At 44.6% G+C, this 17,392-nt stretch overlaps 1 protein-coding gene across 1 annotated transcript in view; it reads right to left on the bottom strand.

The window, feature by feature from the left end:
* Nucleotides 1-17,392, bottom strand: part of LOC306886750 (ryanodine receptor 2-like) — an 82,467-nt gene that overhangs the window by 23,102 nt on the left and 41,973 nt on the right. The window contains 11 exon segments of the mRNA XM_079444065.1: nucleotides 409-508; nucleotides 712-762; nucleotides 860-911; nucleotides 1,379-1,485; nucleotides 2,119-2,215; nucleotides 2,436-2,548; nucleotides 2,709-2,789; nucleotides 2,891-2,941; nucleotides 3,056-3,225; nucleotides 3,943-4,239; nucleotides 4,341-4,459. Coding sequence (XP_079300191.1) covers nucleotides 409-508; nucleotides 712-762; nucleotides 860-911; nucleotides 1,379-1,485; nucleotides 2,119-2,215; nucleotides 2,436-2,548; nucleotides 2,709-2,789; nucleotides 2,891-2,941; nucleotides 3,056-3,225; nucleotides 3,943-4,239; nucleotides 4,341-4,459 — 1,238 coding nt within the window.

The raw sequence follows: 17,392 nt of genomic DNA, 5'->3' as shown, positions 1-17,392 counted from the left end.
AGATAGATTTGTTGTGAGAAATAGTTGATTTAAAGAAAATGTATATGTATACATATATATATATATATATATATATATATATATATATATATATATATATATATATATATAGTATATATATTTAATACTTTATAAAAATTTATGATAACATTTTATACATACATAACAAAAAAGTTATTTTTAATATTGGTTGTCAAAAGAATAAAATATTTTATTAATCTCATGATTTTTGGTTTTAGAAACCAGAATGAAACAGTAAAATCAGTTTCGAGAGATGTAAGAATTACTGTTAAACAAATTCAGCTAATATCCTAATATGTTAACTTGGACATTTTTGGTAAAAAAAAAAAAAGATATATATATATATATATATATATATCCATGGAAACCCCTTGTTTTGACTGATACCTCTGCTGGCACTGAGGTTCTGTAAGACCATTTCAGCAGCTCCGCGTTCATGAAGTCGGACCTGCTGATACAGCAGCCTCTGCTTTTCCATCTCTTTTTCCTAAGACAATTAATTAGTTACTCAATCAATTCACTAAGAAATAAAATATACCAACTGTTTCTCAAGTCTATTATTCCTGAAGCCAATTATTGATTACGTAATTAATGAACCCAAATACAGTACATAACTGTGTCAGCATCCTCAGACTTTTCTCCTACAATTAATCGACAACAACACAGATTCCAGTCGTGTCCATTGCTCACCTCAAATGACTTCAGGCCATCTTCATCCTGGTCTTCCTCACTTTGGCAACCCTGCAATGCAGAATTTCAGTTTAGCTTGAAAGCTGCATGTGTTTGGTGGGAAAAAAAGGAAACATTTTCCTCAGAATGTCCTAGCAGAGCTTCTTACCTTGGCCATGATGTCAGCATAGCACATGTACAGGTCATCTTCCTCAAGCTTGCTGTAGATACAAGTGACAAGAGTGAACCAGGAAGGTTAAGATGTGTTTCACAATTGTTCCACTGACTGGAAAGAATTTAAGGCAGCATCAAAGATTTTACATATCACATATAACAAGGCAACTGATAATATAATATAATCAAAAAATAATATAAATATACTTTTCAGTAAATATATTGATAGAAAACAGTTCTAATTTAAAATGCACAGTTTCAACAAATATTTGTTATAATTTCCTGATTTGTTAGCTTAACGACATGTTAATTGCAATCAACAGTGCTAGTCAAATATCCAGTGGGTCATATATGAAACAAGTCGGATGGGTTGCTTCCATTGTAGACATATTCCTAGGTTTCCAAACAGAGCTGAAATACTTGCTAAAATGATGTTTAAAATGGTTAGCCTTGGTCTAGATGCAAACACAAACAAATGCATGAATCAATCACACTCAAACACACACATACAAACCTATTCTCAGACAAGGCACTTTGACTGAAGAGACTGATAAACTGACGGAGTGGATCGTTGTTTCTCTGCTCCGCTCCCTCCTTCAGGATCTCTACATGAGCTGCTTTCTGATGAGTATAAAAGTACTCCTATTACTATCAAATCAAAAAAGCTCATATATAGCCTTGGGTTGTATCTGGAATTTTCTACGTAGTCTGACAATTTGTGGTTCACATTACTAGAAGAGACTGTCCCATTTTGTTCTACAACATAAATTACGCTACTGTTCAAAAACTTGGGATCGGTAAAACTTTTGTTTATGTTTTTTAAAGAAGTCTCTTTAGCTCACCAGTGCTGCATTTATTTGATCAAACAGAGTAAAAACTGTAATTTTGTGAAATATTATAAGAAATAAATGTTTGTAATATTTTTCTATGTTTGCGAAGCTGAATTTTCAGCAGCCATTACATTTCAGCTTTCATTGTAACATAATCCTTCAGAAATTATTCTAACATGCTGATTTGGGGCTCAAGAAACATTTCTTATTATCAATGTTGAAAACAATTGTTCTGCTTAATATTTTGTGGTAATCATTTTGGTAATATTAATTGTACTCATAAACTGAAAACTGCTGTTCATAAAAAACCATTACACAAATTCTCAAGGGAACCTGTGGTGAACAAGCCTTCCAGGTTGGGCTACACATACGTCATGATTAAACAGCTCAACTGGGGAACACAGCCAATCAGAAACACACTCACAGCCAAATCCTCAATTAGTGTGTCCTCAGGTGAGTCATGCTCTGCCTTCAGCCAGATTCTCTCATAACCCTGCAGGAAACGGTTCACCGCTCTGTGCCTGCAGAAAAAGACAAATCTCATGTTAAAAGCTAGTAATTAATATTGGTTCCAGCCCAATGAAACATAAGGAAGATGACAGAATGTCCTTTTTATCTAAGTTAGTTCAACAACATTGCAATTCACAAGTATTTTTGCTGCCTTCAGCTTTTATAACTTGGGTAATTCATTATGCAATATGAAGATTAATTAGACTTGTCATAACTCTCTTTTCAGCAAACCTGGGGAGATTGTACAAAGGAGACATTCTCAAACAAGCAACTACAGCACGTTTCCTGTGCTTAGACAAAATCCTATGCCACACTGCCCTCTTCATCTTCTGAGGGTTCTCCACCTGACAGAAACACAACTTTATGTAAACCATTTACTAGAATAGAACCATACAAACACCAGAACTGGTCAAAAATCTGATTCATGTTTGAATGTATTTATATACAATATGTGGCATCAATTATCATTTGCAATCATTTGTAGCGATTCATTCCCAGTCTAACCTGATCCAGATGGAAAAGAACACGAGCGATTCTTAAGATCCTCTCAACACTGAGGGGATCTATTGAGTTTTCACACAGATCCTGGCAAAAAGAAAAAAAGAAAAGTGAGGTGAGGTGAGGAGGCTCAAATAGCATTTTCACAGAACTTTATCAGTACTTTCACAAGTTGTCTTCTGGCTCACCTGTTGCAGGCTGCTGCGAATGTACACTCTGACCTCATCTTCTGTGTCCTTCTAGAAGCAGATGAATGTTTCAGGTGTCAGGAAAAAGAATTACAATATTTTCAAGATGAGGAATGATTTGATTTGGCAAACATTGTCATTATTGATCAGTATGTACAGATGTACCTGAGAGAAACGGCTTTTGGCATGAGTAACCAGGCCGTGATTGCCATGGCAACATCCATTCATAGCAACCGAGAGGAGTTTTTTGGTGCCGCCACAATGAGAGAGGTGTGTGTGGAGTAACAATCGCCCTTCCTCTTCACCTTTCTCCTCTCCTGGTTGCACACCCCTCCCTAATGGAAAATCATACAATTTAGATTCATTCAATATTATTGAACAGCATATTTGGGTTGAGTAATGACTTGGGCATTTATTAAAGTCCCTGCAGGCCTCTGAGTTTACAGGCCAAAGATTAATTTATTTTCAAAGAATAGTGTAAAAAATTAGGACAAAGCACACTTGGCCAGGATTGAGAGGAACACAAAATGTATTACATGGTCATTTACAGAGTTAATGAAGGGGAAACACTGAATGTGTTCAAAACAAGTAATACAGTATTAGTAAAATGAAAAGAGACCTTATAAATTCTGCTTTTGCTGCTGTTCACCAGGAATGTCATGTTGTTGATTTCATTTTGAACAACAAAGTTCTGTTCTTCCCACTTGAAATTCTAATCAAAAACAAGTGTGTAAAAGATTAAATGTTTAAAAATGTTATGAATGCACAAAGGGTACAAATGTATCTAAATAAATAAAAGAATCAACCTTAAAAATATACTCTTCAGGAGGTGTGGTTCTGCCTTGCTGATGAGAGGCTGGCCAAATACTAAAAGAAATACTCTGCTATTTATGGCATTCGTGGTTATATTTGTGCCTTCCACTGTAAATTGGAATTCATTACAGTCACAAAGTTTGTACTGAACTTCTGTTGGTTTTCTAAAATAAGTGCTTCAACAACACATTAAAATCCCCATAATCTAATAATTCACTTCTCTAGAGGGACCAGCTCACCTGCGAGGCGTTTCATCCAAGCACTGTCTGCGGTCCCCAGATGAACGTGGATGATGGAGAGGATGTGACCCAGTAGGGCATTAGCATGTTGGGGTGTGACACAAGAAAAGAGGCCCTCCTGGGATGCTTGGTTATCAGCTTCCCCCCAGCGAGAGACATAACTACACAGCAGAGGAAGCATCACCTCAGTAACCTTTGTTAAAAGGGCATGACGGGCCGCTGGTCCTGCCTCTGCGAGCTCTTCGACCTCTGAGAAAGCCTCCTGCAAAGTGAGGAGGAGCCTACAGGTTCTGCCAACTAGAAAGAGCACACCAAAATCCATGAGGAAAAATAATCGCAATGCGGCAATGTGAGTGTATTCACATTTTTGTGTTCTATTGAACTCTTCTTGCCTTTACCTTCACTCTCTTCATTACTCATAGAGTCGGAGAGGGAATGAAAGTCAATCAGCTCCAAGAAACACACAGAAAAGGCTGCAGATAAAGCAGCCAGACACTCCCCCAAGACCGACCTCTGCCTATCAAAACAATGATAAAGGCTGATCGACAGATGAACTATTAACCTAGACATGAGCTAATAACTATGGAGCGCACAAGTCTCATAAGGACAAACTGAACAATAAGTAATAACAATAATAAACTAGAATGTACATTTCCTGAAGAAAATGTGAGTGGGTGCTTGGCGTGGCAAAACTCGCCACTCGGTTGCTAGGGTGGTTGCTAGGGTACCCAGGATGGTTGCTAGGGCCGTTGCTAGGGTACCCAGGGTGGTTGCTAAGGTGTTGCTATGCGGTTGCTAGGGTAATCAGGATAGTTGCTAGGGCGGTTGCTAGGGTACCCAGGATGGTTACTAAGGTGTTGCTAGGTGGTTGCTAGGGTGTTGCTATGTGGTTGCTAGGGTACCCAGGATGGTTGCTAGGGCCGTTGCTAGGGTACCCAGGATGGTTGCTAGGGTACCTAGGATGGTTGCTAGGGTGGTTGCTAGGGTACTTGGGGTGGTTGCTAAGGTGTTGCTATGTGGTTGCTAGGGTACTAGGAGTGGTTACTAGGGTGTTGCTATGCGGTTGCTAGGGTACCTAGGATGGTTGCTAGGGCGGTTGCTAGGGTACTTGGGGTGGTTGCTAAGGTGTTGCTAAGCGGTTGCTAGGGTATCCAGGATGGTTGCTAAGGCCGTTGCTAGGGTACCCAAGGTGGTTGCTAAGGTGTTGCTATGTGGTTGCTAGGGTACTTTGGGTGGTTGCTAGGGTGTTGCTATGCGGTTGCTAGGGTACCCAGGATGGTTGCTAGGGCCGTTGCTAGGGTACCCAGGGTGGTTGCTAAGGTGTTGCTATGTGGTTGCTAGGGTACTTGGGTTGGTTGCTAGGGTGTTGCTATGCGGTTGCTAGGGTACCCAGGATGGGTGCTATGGAGTTGCATGATGAAACTGCAAAGGCTTCTTGTCACTATGAATGATATAAACCAACTCCCATGCCTCTGTGACATTCAGAATGGAAGATATCCCTCTTTGGATTTTGGTTGCTAGGGTACTCTGTTTGGTTGCTATGGAGTTGCATGATGAAACTGCAAAGGCTTCTTGTCACTATGAATGATATAAACCAACTCCCGTGCCTCTGTGACGTTCAGAATGGAAGATATCCCTCTTTGGATTTTGGTTGCTAAGGTACTCTGTTTGGTTGCTATGGAGTTGCATGATGAAACTGCAAAGGCTTCTTGTCACTATGAATGATATAAACCAACTCCCGTGCCTCTGTGACGTTCAGAATGGAAGATATCCCTCTTTGGATTTTGGTTGCTAAGGTACTCTGTTTGGTTGCTATGGAGTTGCATGATGAAACTGCAAAGGCTTCTTGTCACTATGAATGATATAAACCAACTCCCATGCCTCTGTGACATTCGGAATGGAAGATATCCCTCTTTGGATTTTGGTTGCTAAGGTCCTCTGTTTGGTTGCTATGGAGTTGCTTGGAGCTGCCAATGATGAAACTGCAAAGGTTTCTTGTCACTATGAATGATATAAACCAACTCCCATGCCTCTGTGACATTCAGAATGGAAGATATCCCTCTTTGGATTTTGGTTGTTAAGGTGCCCGACAATGGTTGCTAGGGAGGGGTTAGGAAGTGTTGAGGTGATTCATGATTGGCTGTTTGCTGCCCCGAGTCAAATGAGACCACCCTCATGTTTCTATGACAATTCAGTCCGGAGATATCCCTTTGATCTCTTTCAATGGATATCTATGGAACTTGTTGCTACGGTGCTCTAAATGGTTGCTAGGGCGTGGCTTGATAGCTTCACAATGATTCTGAGAGATTGATTGGTCATCTGAGTAAAATGAGCCCGCCCCCTTGTCTCTATGACACTGTGTTCCAGAGCTATGTTCAATACAAAATCCCTATGCAATTTACTATAGTAGGTTAAACGCATGCATTTCATGGGCCGTCCTGCTCCATAGTAAGTCAATGGGGCAACTTTGGGGGCCTCTTCTGCCCCAGGGGTAAAACTTTTACCCCATTGTGAGGTATGTTCTTACAGAGCCTCCCAGCCTCTTCAAATGTGGCAAATCACAAGTTTCTGCGAAATCCTCGCTCTGAGCTATGATTCGTCAAAGTTTGTCGCAATGTTAAGTCAATGCGATTTTTGGGCCGCTTTTTTGCCCCTGGGGCAAATACCGTACCCCCGATCGCTTATAAAAGTCATAGCACACCATTCCCGATTAATCCGCACGATTTGACGCCTCATTCGTGGGTCTGTGACAAAAGCTGCGGGAGGAGTAGCGCGTCAAAATAACGGCGGAATAAAGAAAATAATAAAGAAAACTAGAATGTACATTTCCTGAAGAAAATGTGAGGGGGTGCTTGGCGTGGCAAAACTCGCCACTCGGTTGCTAGGTTGGCTTGAGTGGTTTCCTGGGCACTGCTGGGCGGTTGCTAGGGCACTAGGGATGGTTGCTAGGGCCGTTGCTAGGGTACCCAGGGTGGTTGCTAGGGTGTTGCTATGCGGTTGCTAGGGTACCTAGGATGGTTGCTAGGGCGGTTGCTAGGGTACCCAGGGTGGTTGCTATGGTGATGCTATGTGGTTGCTAGGGTAATTGGGTTGGTTGCTAGGGTGTTGCTATGCGGTTGCTAGGGTAGCCAGGATGGTTGCTAGGGCGGTTTCTAGGGTAACCAGGGTGGTTGCTAAGGTGTTGCTATATGGTTGCTAGGGTACTTGGGGTGGTTGCTAGGGTGTTGCTATGCGGTTGCTAGGGTACCCAGGATGGTTGCTAGGGTACCCAGGGTGGTTGCTAAGGTGTTGCTATGTGGTTGCTAGGGTACTTGGGGTGGTTGCTAGGGTGTTGCTATGCGGTTGCTAGGGTACCCAGGATGGTTGCTAGGGCGGTTGCTAGGGTACCCAGGGTGGTTGCTAAGGTGATGCTTTGTGGTTGCTAGGGTAATTGAGGCGGTTGCTAGGGTGTTGCTATGCGGTTGCTAGGGTACCCAGGATGGTTGCTAGGGCGGTTGCTAGGGTACCCAGGGTGGTGCTATGAATGATATAAACCAACTCCCATGCCTCTGTGACATTCAGAATGGAAGATATCCCTCTTTGGATTTTGGTTGCTAGGGTACTCTGTTTGGTTGCTATGGAGTTGCATGATGAAACTGCAAAGGCGTCTTGTCACTATGAATGAAATAAACCAACTCCCATGCCTCTGTGACATTCAGAATGGAAGATATCCCTCTTTGGAATTTGGTTGCTAGGGTACTCTGTTTGGTTGCTATGGAGTTGCATGATGAAACTGCAAAGGCTTCTTGTCACTATGAATGATATAAACCAACTCCCATGCCTCTGTGACATTCAGAATGGAAGATATCCCTCTTTGGAATTTGGTTGCTAGGGTACTCTGTTTGGTTGCTATGGAGTTGCATGATGAAACTGCAAAGGCTTCTTGTCACTATGAATGATATAAACCAACTCCCATGCCTCTGTGACATTCAGAATGGAAGATATCCCTCTTTGGATTTTGGTTGCTAGGGTACTCTGTTTGGTTGCTATGGAGTTGCATGATGAAACTGCAAAGGCTTCTTGTCACTATTTATGATATAAACCAACTCCCATGCCTCTGTGACATTCAGAATGGAAGATATCCCTCTTTGGATTTTGGTTGCTAGGGTACTCTGTTTGGTTGCTATGGAGTTGCATGATGAAACTGCAAAGGCTTCTTGTCACTATTTATGATATAAACCAACTCCCATGCCTCTGTGACATTCAGAATGGAAGATATCCCTCTTTGGATTTTGGTTACTAAGGTGGTCGACAATGGTTGCTAAGGAGGGGCTAGGAAGTGTTGAGGTGATTCATGATTGGCCGTTTGCTGGCCCGAGTCAAATGAGACCACCCTCATGCTTCTATGACAATTCAGTCCGGAGATATCCCTTTGATCTCTTTCAATGGATGTCTATGGAACTTGTTGCTAAGGTTCTCTAAATGGTTGCTAGGGCGTGGCTTGATGGCTTCACAATGATCCTGAGATATTGATTGGTCGTCTGAGTAAAATGAGCCCGCCCCCTTATCTCTATGACACTGTGATCCAGAGCTATGATCAATACAAAATCCCTATGCAATTTACCATAGTAGGAAAAACGCGCTGTTTCATGGGCCGTCCCTCACCATAGTATGTCAATGGGGCAACTTTGGGGGGCTCTTGTGCCCCAGGGGTACAACTTATGCCCCACTGCGGGGTATCTTCTTGCACAGCTTGATAGCCTCTCCAAATGTGGTGATTCACAAGTTTCTACGAAATTCTCGCTCGGAGCTACGGGGCGTCAAAGTTGGCCGCAATGCATTGTCTATGGGATTTTTTGCCCGCTTTTTTGCCCCTGGGGCAAACACCGTTACCCCGATCGCTTATAAAAGTCATAGCACAGGTCTCCTCAATAGGGCGCACGATTTGACGCCTGTTTCATGGCTCTGTGACGAACGGTGCGGGAGGAGTAGCGCGCCGAAGTTTGTACGGAAGAAGAATAAGAATAAGAATAATAAGTATGAAGAATAATAATAGTGAGTGCTTTGACAAGCACCCCCTAACTAGAATGTACATTTCCTGAAGAAAATGTGAGGGGGTGCTTGGCGTGGCAAAACTCGCCACTCGGTTGCTAAGGTGGTTGCTAGGGTTCCTAGGATGGTTGCTAGGGTGGTTGCTAGGGTACCCAAGATGGTTACTAAGGTGTTGCTAGGGTGTTGCTATGCGGTTGCTAGGGTACCCAGGATGGTTGCTAGGGCCGTTGCTAGGGTAACCAGGATGGTTGCTAAGGTACCTAGGATGGTTGCTAGGGTGGTTGCTAGGGTTCCCAGGGTTGTTGCTAAGGTGTTGCTATGTGGTTGCTAGGGTACCCAGGATGGTTACTAGGGCCGTTGCTAAGGTACCCAGGGTGGTTGCTAAGGTGTTGCTATGTGGTTGCTAGGGTAATTGGGGTGGTTGCTAGGGTGTTGCTATGCGGTTGCTAGGGTACTTAGGATGGTTGCTAGGGTGGTTGCTAGGGTACCCAGGGTGGTTGCTAAGGTGATGCTATGTGGTTGCTAGGGTACTTGGGGTGGTTGCTAGGGTGTTGCTATGCGGTTGCTAGGGTACCCAGGATGGTTGCTAGGGTGTTGCTATGCGGTTGCTAGGGTACCCAGGATGGTTGCTAGGGCCGTTGCTATGGTACCCAGGGTGGTGCTATGAATGATATAAACCAACTCCCATGCCTCTGTGACATTCAGAATGGAAGATATCCCTCTTTGGATTTTGGTTGCTAGGGTACTCTGTTTGGTTGCTATGGAGTTGCGTGATGAAACTGCAAAGGCTTCTTGTCACTATGAATGATATAAACCAACTCCCATGCCTCTGTGACATTCAGAATGGAAGATATCCCTCTTTGGATTTTGGTTGCTAGGGTACTCTGTTTGGTTGCTATGGAGTTGCATGATGAAACTGCAAATGCTTCTTGTCAATATGAATGATATAAACCAACTCCCATGCCTCTGTGACTTTCAGAATGGAAGATATACCTCTTTGGATTTTGGTTGCTAAGGTCCTCTGTTTGGTTGCTATGGAGTTGCTTGGAGCTGCCAATGATGAAACTGCAAAGGCTTCTTGTCACTATGAATAATATAAACCAACTCCCATGCCTCTGTGACATTCAGAATGGAAGATATCCCTCTTTGGATTTTGGTTGTTAAGGTGCTCGACAATGGTTGCTAGGGAGGGGCTAGGAAGTATTGAGGTGATTCATGATTGGCTGTTCGCTGCCCCGAGTCAAAGGAGACCACCCTCATGTTTCTATGACAATTCAGTCCGGAGATATTCCTTTGATCTCTTTCAATGAATGTCTATGGAACTTGTTGCTAAGGTTCTCTAAATGGTTACTAGGGCGTGGCTTTATGGCTTCACAATGATCCTGAGATATTGATTGGTCGTCTGAGTAAAATGAGCCCGCCCCCTTATCTCTATGACACTGTGATCCAGAGCTATGTTCAATACAAAATCCCTATGCAATTTACCATAGTAGGAAAAACGCGCTGTTTCACGGGCAGTCCCTCACCATAGTAAATCACTGGGGCAACTTTGGGGGGCTCTTGTGCCCCAGGGGTACAACTTATACCCCACTGCGGGGTATCTTCTTGCACAGCTTGATAGCCTCTCCAAATGTGGTGATTCACAAGTTTCTGCGAAATTCTCGCTCGGAGCTACGAGGCGTCAAAGTTGGCCGCAATGCATTGTCTATGGGATTTTTTGCCCGCTTTTTTGCCCCTGGGGCAAACACCGTTACCCCGATCGCTTATAAAAGTCATAGCACAGGTGTCCTTAATAGGGCGCACGATTTGACGCCTGTTTCATGGCTCTGTGACGCACGGTGCGGGAGGAGTAGCGTGCCGAAGTTTGTACGGAAGAAGAATAAGAATAAGAACTAGAATGTACATTTCCTGAAGAAAATGTGAGTGGGTGCTTGGCGTGGCAAAACTCGCCACTCGGTTGCTAGGGTACTCTGTTTGGTTGCTAGGGAGTGGCTTGGCAGCTGCCAATCATGAAACTCCAAAGGCTTCTTGTCACTATGAATGATATAAACCAACTCCCATGCCTCTGTGACATTCAGAATGGAAGATATCTCTCTTTGGATTTTGGTTGCTAAGGTACTCTGTTTGGTTGCTATGGGCTGCCAATGATGAAACTGCAAAGGCTTCTTGTCACTATGAATGATATAAACCAACTCCCATGCCTCTGTGACATTCAGAATGGAAGATATCCCTCTTTGGATTTTGGTTGCTAAGTTGTTCGACAATTGTTGCTAGGGAGGGGCTAGGAAGTGTTGAAGTGATTCATGATTGGCTGTTTGCTGCCCCGAGTCAAATGAGACCACCCTCATGTTTCTATGACAATTCAGTCCGGAGATATCCCTTTGATCTCTTTCAATGAATGTCTATGGAACTTGTTGCTAAGGTTCTCTAAATGGTTGCTAGGGCGTGGCTTTATAGCTTCACAATGATCCTGAGAGATTGATTGGTCGTCTGAGTAAAATGAGCCCGCCTCCTTGTCTCTATGACACTGTGATCCAGAGCTATGTTCAATACAAAATCCCTATGCAATTTACCATAGTAGGTAAAACGCATGCATTTGATGGGCCGTCCTGCTCCATAGTAAGTCAATGGGGCAACTTTGGGGGCCTCTTCTGCCCCAGGGGTCAAACTTTTACCCCATTGTGAGGTATGTTCTTACAGATCCTCCCAGCCTCTTCAAATGTGGCAAATCACAAGTTTCTGCGAAATCCTCGCTCTGAGCTATGATTCGTCAAAGTTTGTCGCAATGTTAAGTCAATGCGATTTTTGGGCCGCTTTTTTGCCCCTGGGGCAAATACCGTACCCCCGATCGCTTATAAAAGTCATAGCACACCATTCCCGATTAATCCGCACGATTTGACGCCTCATTCGTTGCTCTGTGACAAAAGCTGCGGGAGGAGTAGCGCGTCAAAATAACGGCGGAATAAAGAAGAAAATAATAATAATAAAAATAAGTATGCCGAATAACAATAGTGAGTGCTTCAAAAAAGCACCCACTAACTAGAATGTACATTTCCTGAAGAAAATGTGAGGGGGTGCTTGGCGTGGCAAAACTCGCCACTCGGTTGCTAAGGTGGTTGCTAGGGTTCCTAGGATGGTTGCTAGGGTGGTTGCTAGGGTACCCAAGATGGTTACTAAGGTGTTGCTAGGGTGTTGCTATGCGGTTGCTAGGGTACCCAGGATGGTTGCTAGGGCCGTTGCTAGGGTAACCAGGATGGTTGCTAAGGTACCTAGGATGGTTGCTAGGGTGGTTGCTAGGGTTCCCAGGGTTGTTGCTAAGGTGTTGCTATGTGGTTGCTAGGGTACCCAGGATGGTTACTAGGGCCGTTGCTAAGGTACCCAGGGTGGTTGCTAAGGTGTTGCTATGTGGTTGCTAGGGTAATTGGGGTGGTTGCTAGGGTGTTGCTATGCGGTTGCTAGGGTACTTAGGATGGTTGCTAGGGTGGTTGCTAGGGTACCCAGGGTGGTTGCTAAGGTGATGCTATGTGGTTGCTAGGGTACTTGGGGTGGTTGCTAGGGTGTTGCTATGCGGTTGCTAGGGTACCCAGGATGGTTGCTAGGGTGTTGCTATGCGGTTGCTAGGGTACCCAGGATGGTTGCTAGGGCCGTTGCTATGGTACCCAGGGTGGTGCTATGAATGATATAAACCAACTCCCATGCCTCTGTGACATTCAGAATGGAAGATATCCCTCTTTGGATTTTGGTTGCTAGGGTACTCTGTTTGGTTGCTATGGAGTTGCGTGATGAAACTGCAAAGGCTTCTTGTCACTATGAATGATATAAACCAACTCCCATGCCTCTGTGACATTCAGAATGGAAGATATCCCTCTTTGGATTTTGGTTGCTAGGGTACTCTGTTTGGTTGCTATGGAGTTGCATGATGAAACTGCAAATGCTTCTTGTCAATATGAATGATATAAACCAACTCCCATGCCTCTGTGACTTTCAGAATGGAAGATATACCTCTTTGGATTTTGGTTGCTAAGGTCCTCTGTTTGGTTGCTATGGAGTTGCTTGGAGCTGCCAATGATGAAACTGCAAAGGCTTCTTGTCACTATGAATAATATAAACCAACTCCCATGCCTCTGTGACATTCAGAATGGAAGATATCCCTCTTTGGATTTTGGTTGTTAAGGTGCTCGACAATGGTTGCTAGGGAGGGGCTAGGAAGTATTGAGGTGATTCATGATTGGCTGTTCGCTGCCCCGAGTCAAAGGAGACCACCCTCATGTTTCTATGACAATTCAGTCCGGAGATATTCCTTTGATCTCTTTCAATGAATGTCTATGGAACTTGTTGCTAAGGTTCTCTAAATGGTTACTAGGGCGTGGCTTTATGGCTTCACAATGATCCTGAGATATTGATTGGTCGTCTGAGTAAAATGAGCCCGCCCCCTTATCTCTATGACACTGTGATCCAGAGCTATGTTCAATACAAAATCCCTATGCAATTTACCATAGTAGGAAAAACGCGCTGTTTCACGGGCAGTCCCTCACCATAGTAAATCACTGGGGCAACTTTGGGGGGCTCTTGTGCCCCAGGGGTACAACTTATACCCCACTGCGGGGTATCTTCTTGCACAGCTTGATAGCCTCTCCAAATGTGGTGATTCACAAGTTTCTGCGAAATTCTCGCTCGGAGCTACGAGGCGTCAAAGTTGGCCGCAATGCATTGTCTATGGGATTTTTTGCCCGCTTTTTTGCCCCTGGGGCAAACACCGTTACCCCGATCGCTTATAAAAGTCATAGCACAGGTGTCCTTAATAGGGCGCACGATTTGACGCCTGTTTCATGGCTCTGTGACGCACGGTGCGGGAGGAGTAGCGTGCCGAAGTTTGTACGGAAGAAGAATAAGAATAAGAAGAATAATAATAACTAGAATGTACATTTCCTGAAGAAAATGTGAGGGGGTGCTTGGCGTGGCAAAACTCGCCACTCGGTTGCTAAGGTGGTTGCTAGGGTTCCTAGGATGGTTGCTAGGGTGGTTGCTAGGGTACCCAAGATGGTTACTAAGGTGTTGCTAGGGTGTTGCTATGCGGTTGCTAGGGTACCCAGGATGGTTGCTAGGGCCGTTGCTAGGGTAACCAGGATGGTTGCTAAGGTACCTAGGATGGTTGCTAGGGTGGTTGCTAGGGTTCCCAGGGTTGTTGCTAAGGTGTTGCTATGTGGTTGCTAGGGTACCCAGGATGGTTACTAGGGCCGTTGCTAAGGTACCCAGGGTGGTTGCTAAGGTGTTGCTATGTGGTTGCTAGGGTAATTGGGGTGGTTGCTAGGGTGTTGCTATGCGGTTGCTAGGGTACTTAGGATGGTTGCTAGGGTGGTTGCTAGGGTACCCAGGGTGGTTGCTAAGGTGATGCTATGTGGTTGCTAGGGTACTTGGGGTGGTTGCTAGGGTGTTGCTATGCGGTTGCTAGGGTACCCAGGATGGTTGCTAGGGTGTTGCTATGCGGTTGCTAGGGTACCCAGGATGGTTGCTAGGGCCGTTGCTATGGTACCCAGGGTGGTGCTATGAATGATATAAACCAACTCCCATGCCTCTGTGACATTCAGAATGGAAGATATCCCTCTTTGGATTTTGGTTGCTAGGGTACTCTGTTTGGTTGCTATGGAGTTGCGTGATGAAACTGCAAAGGCTTCTTGTCACTATGAATGATATAAACCAACTCCCATGCCTCTGTGACATTCAGAATGGAAGATATCCCTCTTTGGATTTTGGTTGCTAGGGTACTCTGTTTGGTTGCTATGGAGTTGCATGATGAAACTGCAAATGCTTCTTGTCAATATGAATGATATAAACCAACTCCCATGCCTCTGTGACTTTCAGAATGGAAGATATACCTCTTTGGATTTTGGTTGCTAAGGTCCTCTGTTTGGTTGCTATGGAGTTGCTTGGAGCTGCCAATGATGAAACTGCAAAGGCTTCTTGTCACTATGAATAATATAAACCAACTCCCATGCCTCTGTGACATTCAGAATGGAAGATATCCCTCTTTGGATTTTGGTTGTTAAGGTGCTCGACAATGGTTGCTAGGGAGGGGCTAGGAAGTATTGAGGTGATTCATGATTGGCTGTTCGCTGCCCCGAGTCAAAGGAGACCACCCTCATGTTTCTATGACAATTCAGTCCGGAGATATTCCTTTGATCTCTTTCAATGAATGTCTATGGAACTTGTTGCTAAGGTTCTCTAAATGGTTACTAGGGCGTGGCTTTATGGCTTCACAATGATCCTGAGATATTGATTGGTCGTCTGAGTAAAATGAGCCCGCCCCCTTATCTCTATGACACTGTGATCCAGAGCTATGTTCAATACAAAATCCCTATGCAATTTACCATAGTAGGAAAAACGCGCTGTTTCACGGGCAGTCCCTCACCATAGTAAATCACTGGGGCAACTTTGGGGGGCTCTTGTGCCCCAGGGGTACAACTTATACCCCACTGCGGGGTATCTTCTTGCACAGCTTGATAGCCTCTCCAAATGTGGTGATTCACAAGTTTCTGCGAAATTCTCGCTCGGAGCTACGAGGCGTCAAAGTTGGCCGCAATGCATTGTCTATGGGATTTTTTGCCCGCTTTTTTGCCCCTGGGGCAAACACCGTTACCCCGATCGCTTATAAAAGTCATAGCACAGGTGTCCTTAATAGGGCGCACGATTTGACGCCTGTTTCATGGCTCTGTGACGCACGGTGCGGGAGGAGTAGCGTGCCGAAGTTTGTACGGAAGAAGAATAAGAATAAGAACTAGAATGTACATTTCCTGAAGAAAATGTGAGTGGGTGCTTGGCGTGGCAAAACTCGCCACTCGGTTGCTAGGGTACTCTGTTTGGTTGCTAGGGAGTGGCTTGGCAGCTGCCAATCATGAAACTCCAAAGGCTTCTTGTCACTATGAATGATATAAACCAACTCCCATGCCTCTGTGACATTCAGAATGGAAGATATCTCTCTTTGGATTTTGGTTGCTAAGGTACTCTGTTTGGTTGCTATGGGCTGCCAATGATGAAACTGCAAAGGCTTCTTGTCACTATGAATGATATAAACCAACTCCCATGCCTCTGTGACATTCAGAATGGAAGATATCCCTCTTTGGATTTTGGTTGCTAAGTTGTTCGACAATTGTTGCTAGGGAGGGGCTAGGAAGTGTTGAAGTGATTCATGATTGGCTGTTTGCTGCCCCGAGTCAAATGAGACCACCCTCATGTTTCTATGACAATTCAGTCCGGAGATATCCCTTTGATCTCTTTCAATGAATGTCTATGGAACTTGTTGCTAAGGTTCTCTAAATGGTTGCTAGGGCGTGGCTTTATAGCTTCACAATGATCCTGAGAGATTGATTGGTCGTCTGAGTAAAATGAGCCCGCCTCCTTGTCTCTATGACACTGTGATCCAGAGCTATGTTCAATACAAAATCCCTATGCAATTTACCATAGTAGGTAAAACGCATGCATTTGATGGGCCGTCCTGCTCCATAGTAAGTCAATGGGGCAACTTTGGGGGCCTCTTCTGCCCCAGGGGTCAAACTTTTACCCCATTGTGAGGTATGTTCTTACAGATCCTCCCAGCCTCTTCAAATGTGGCAAATCACAAGTTTCTGCGAAATCCTCGCTCTGAGCTATGATTCGTCAAAGTTTGTCGCAATGTTAAGTCAATGCGATTTTTGGGCCGCTTTTTTGCCCCTGGGGCAAATACCGTACCCCCGATCGCTTATAAAAGTCATAGCACACCATTCCCGATTAATCCGCACGATTTGACGCCTCATTCGTTGCTCTGTGACAAAAGCTGCGGGAGGAGTAGCGCGTCAAAATAACGGCGGAATAAAGAAGAAAATAATAATAATAAAAATAAGTATGCCGAATAACAATAGTGAGTGCTTCAAAAAAGCACCCACTAACTAGAATGTACATTTCCTGAAGAAAATGTGAGGGGGTGCTTGGCGTGGCAAAACTCGCCACTCGGTTGCTAAGGTGGTTGCTAGGGTTCCTAGGATGGTTGCTAGGGTGGTTGCTAGGGTACCCAAGATGGTTACTAAGGTGTTGCTAGGGTGTTGCTATGCGGTTGCTAGGGTACCCAGGATGGTTGCTAGGGCCGTTGCTAGGGTAACCAGGATGGTTGCTAAGGTACCTAGGATGGTTGCTAGGGTGGTTGCTAGGGTTCCCAGGGTTGTTGCTAAGGTGTTGCTATGTGGTTGCTAGGGTACCCAGGATGGTTACTAGGGCCGTTGCTAAGGTACCCAGGGTGGTTGCTAAGGTGTTGCTATGTGGTTGCTAGGGTAATTGGGGTGGTTGCTAGGGTGTTGCTATGCGGTTGCTAGGGTACTTAGGATGGTTGCTAGGGTGGTTGCTAGGGTACCCAGGGTGGTTGCTAAGGTGATGCTATGTGGTTGCTAGG

The sequence above is a fragment of the Barbus barbus genome (assembly GCF_936440315.1).
Source record: "Barbus barbus genome assembly, chromosome: 20".
NCBI classification, from domain to species: Eukaryota; Metazoa; Chordata; class Actinopteri; order Cypriniformes; family Cyprinidae; genus Barbus; species Barbus barbus.
The sequence above is the reverse complement of the archived record's forward strand: the minus strand, read 5'-3'. Positions and strand labels throughout refer to the sequence as shown.